Below are 3,901 nucleotides of genomic sequence, written 5' to 3'. Positions count from 1 at the left end.
TGTTGACCTGAACTGGGTAAAACTTTAATCCGGTGATTTTAATTGTGCACAGACCTTACGAAATAAAAACTCAAAATCACAAATGTATTATTTATACTGGTATTGTTTCAGCTTGACTCTCAACTCAGCTTCTATCACAAGGAAATTCAAATGCAAAAATTCACAAGAGAAAATTAAAGTACAAAACTGTCATTAAACTATACAATATTCCTGTTATTCATTAAATCCTGCAGACAAGCCTGTGGTCTGATTTGCATGTTTGTGAATCCTCATCTTGTATTTTTCTCCTTCTTATTACGTCATGTTACGTTTTTAACTATTATTTCTGAGGCATCATAGATATCACTCTGCCTCCATTTAAACTACCCTCGTTCGTGTCACTGTCAATTTAAAAGCAGGTATCTGCAGAGAAGTAGAGAGACTGTAATCCTTTAAGAGGATCAAGTCTGAGATCCAGGGGGAAGGGATACAGGATCCACTAACTGTCTATAGTGGCCCACACATGGCATTTCTGTCATCTTGACAGTGTGAGCATGTGTCCATTAGACATATAGTGAGCTTTGGGCACTTTGGTGGAGACTTTATGCCTTTTATGGAGCATAAACAGATGGAGGATGAAGCTGCTGTGTGCGACTGTTGGAGTCATTTTCCACATATGCCCTGAAATTGAGTACAACTGAGAGGAGACGGAGTTAAGGTAAGATATGTGAAATGCTTTATAATGATGATAGTATTCCATATATTAATGATCACAATATTAATTAAAGTACACTTGTTGACAACCTAAAAATAAAAACTAATCAGCTACTTTCTCAGAGAGCTAATGGGACTTTTTTTAAAGTGTAATGTGATCTAAACACACTGCAACCAGTTTGTGCATGTGACTCATTCTTTATTAATTTTGAAATATATTCAAATTAAATACACATGATATTTAATATCTAGAGCTTGAGTCTCTAGAGCTGACTCAACAATAGTAAAATTGAATTAAACTGTCCCATACAGACAGCCATGCCGGTACTGGAGGTGATCTTTAGCGTGATTGGCTGGCTCTGCCTCTACAAGCTGTTTGGCTGCATCTTCAGTAAACGAGGGCCCGAGTGGAACTGCCGGCTGGTCACATTTTCCCACGGTGTCATCATAGTGCTGCTGACGGGATATGTCACCTTCATAGATGGACCCTGGCCTCTGACACATGCAGGTCAGTGAACCACAACCATCACTGTGCATTTTGCTTAAAACACAGCTTACAATTTGTTTTCTCGTGCAGATCCAACATGTATTAGAAATGTAGATAGAAAATGTTAATGTCAATGATAATTATTAAATTAAATAATGAAATCAAAAGCATCTTTGTTCATGAACAAATTGCTACAGTAGGCTATATCTATAGAAGATGTGATATTGTTCCTATAATCAAGAGGATTTACAGTACCAGAGGAAATGGGGAGTACATTAGTAGTAAATATGGTGGTGATAATATTTATTCATATTTCAGTTTCTAGTCTGGTAAAAGTGATTTAATGTAATGTTTTATACTGTAGAATTTACCCTCCTGCCCTTTTAATGAACCGCTGATTTTGGCTAAATCTGAACACATCACTACTTCTCTCATCATTTAGCAGCTGTTGGCTGATTCCAGTGGACTAATATTAATGTTTGTAAATGGAAACATAAATGATAAATGGACTGCATTTATTTATACAGCACCTTTCTAGCAACCACTCAAAGCCCTTTCTACTACATGTCACATTCACCCATTCACACCCAATCATACACTAATGGCAGAGCATGCGAGGTGCCAAAGAATCTATCACACACACACTCACACATCAATGGCACAGCCTGCAGGAGCAACTTCAGTTCAGTAACTTGCCCAAAGACACTTCAGCATGCAGACTGGAGGAGACGGGGATCGAACCAGCAAAAGATTGTAAGATTGGCGGTTTTAACTGTAAATCATTATTCAAATGTTTTATAAATAAAAATTGGTGCTATTATTAGTGGACTACTGTCCTCACTTAGGGTTAAACAAGCTCAGTTGTACAGTCCTGTTAGTGCCGAACACATGAATGTTGGGCAAGGACACATTATACTGTAGCAAAGAAAGATGAGACAAACATGAAAGATTTAGTAATTAAAGGTGCTCCAGTGATGTATTATTGTACTTCTGTGAAGCTGGAGGAGACGCAAGAGACAGATAAAAATGTTTCTTCTATATATATGTATGACACATTTGCTATAATGCAACTCAAAAGCAAGTTGTCAGACTCCCTGCTCAGTAAACTTTGTATTGCAGAGACATAGATGATGATATTGCATGTAGCACTCCACATACTGACTTTTATCTGAAATCAATCAGAGTAGCTCCTTAACAGAGTTGAGATCAGACACCTCTCAAGTAGAGTGCCAATCTAAATGCATTACATTCATTTAACCTGCAATATTCAAAGCTCGAATCCATCAATTAGTCAATGAATGAATGAATGAAAGGAATCAGTGACAGCTTGCATTTAGTTTTAATTGAAGATTTTCTAAAACTCCATTCATGCCACATCTCACCATGCCCACACTCTGCACTGAAGGAACATGCCAGTGCAGCGGTGTGACTCACTGATATGTTTTTAATAGTTTTTGGACAACAATAGGCTATAGAGGAAGAAGCTATATTAGACTTTGGATACACATGCATTACTTGTAAGTAGATGAATTCATTGCACATGAGACTTGTTGACAATAAGTATAATATAGAAAATCACCAGTCATATCCTTTAAGGGAGCATGATGCATTATATCAGTGATAATAAATCATTACCACGTAAAGTTTGGGCTTGAAATTGCCATAATCAAACAAGACCATCTCTGAACTCTCCATGTGCCACTGGGATGGATGGGATGGATGAATTGCTTTATAGCACAAAGGGAAATTAATTTTTGGAACAAAGTAGCAAATGTTTAGTCATCATATTGCATTTTACTCTCTTACTGGACCCTGTACCTGTCTGCCCCCCCAGGTACAGACAACACTGAGCTCCAGACCTTCGCCCTCGCTGTCTGCCTCGGCTATTTCCTCTTTGATTTGGGCTGGTGCGTATGCTACCGCACAGAGGGCCCTGTCATGATGGCACATCACGCTGCGAGCATCATGGGAATCCTGCTGGCTCTGTCTATGGGAGTGTCAGGCTGTGAAACCTGCGGAGTCATCTTCGGCAGTGAGCTCACCAATCCCCTGCTGCAGACCCGCTGGTTCCTCCGCCAGGTGGGCCTGTACGACAGCCTGCTGGGGGATGCTGTGGACCTGCTTTTTATTTTCTTGTTTGCCACTGTTCGTGTGGGAGTCGGCACAGCAATGTTTTACTGTGAGATCACCTCTCCCAGGACCACACTGATCATGAAGATCGGCGGCGTGGTTATGTATGTACTAGCCTGGGTATTCATGGTGGACATAGCCAGATTTGGATACAAGAAAAGTAGGGGCAAGTATAAAAAGTGGCAAGAGAACCAGAAACTCAAAAAAGAAAAAAAACTGGATGGACTTTCAGATGGGAACAAAGAAGGAATTAATCATGAAGATAGTTAAACTCACAGTTTGTCCATGGACAAAGGCTTATAGAGATTGTCTGCTGTGCTGATACATTCATGGACTTCTGCAGCTTTAACAGTGCATCTAACATCAATAAATAAACACTAAATCTTGAATTGCTTTATGGCAGAAAACAGACACAAAGTTTCTTCTTTTGTGTGTGATGGGAGGAAATGCACACTATTAGGCTCCAAATAAATAAACCAATGTTCTGATCTCCTAATAGCCTAACAGTGTGCAGAGATTTCCCCTTTGTGTCCTGCAGTGAGATGTGCACACACCATCCAGGCATCTACTTGTGTGTAATGGGGAGGAGAC

At 39.6% G+C, this 3,901-nt stretch overlaps 1 protein-coding gene across 1 annotated transcript; it reads left to right on the top strand.

Moving 5' to 3' along the window:
- The first annotated feature begins 1,011 nt into the window (after positions 1-1,011).
- On the top strand, positions 1,012-3,580 carry tlcd5b (TLC domain containing 5b). Its single transcript, XM_053332174.1, has 2 exons — positions 1,012-1,201; positions 3,015-3,580. Exons 1-2 carry the CDS (start codon positions 1,012-1,014, stop codon positions 3,578-3,580), a joined length of 756 nt encoding a protein of 251 aa, XP_053188149.1.
- Positions 3,581-3,901: the final 321 nt, after the last annotated feature.

The sequence above is a fragment of the Scomber japonicus genome, chromosome 13, assembly GCF_027409825.1.
Source record: "Scomber japonicus isolate fScoJap1 chromosome 13, fScoJap1.pri, whole genome shotgun sequence".
NCBI classification, from domain to species: Eukaryota; Metazoa; Chordata; class Actinopteri; order Scombriformes; family Scombridae; genus Scomber; species Scomber japonicus.
This window is presented reverse-complemented; position numbering and strand designations above follow the sequence as displayed.

What these genes read in the sequence shown, in the direction of transcription:
- tlcd5b (XM_053332174.1), top strand. Translation starts at nt 1,012, where the DNA reads ATGCCGGTACTGGAGGTGATCTTTAGCGTGATTGGCTGGCTCTGCCTC. An exon ending in CTGGCCTCTGACACATGCAG is followed by an intron (nt 1,202 to 3,014) that starts GTCAGTGAACCA and finishes CTGCCCCCCCAG; the next exon opens with GTACAGACAACACTGAGCTC.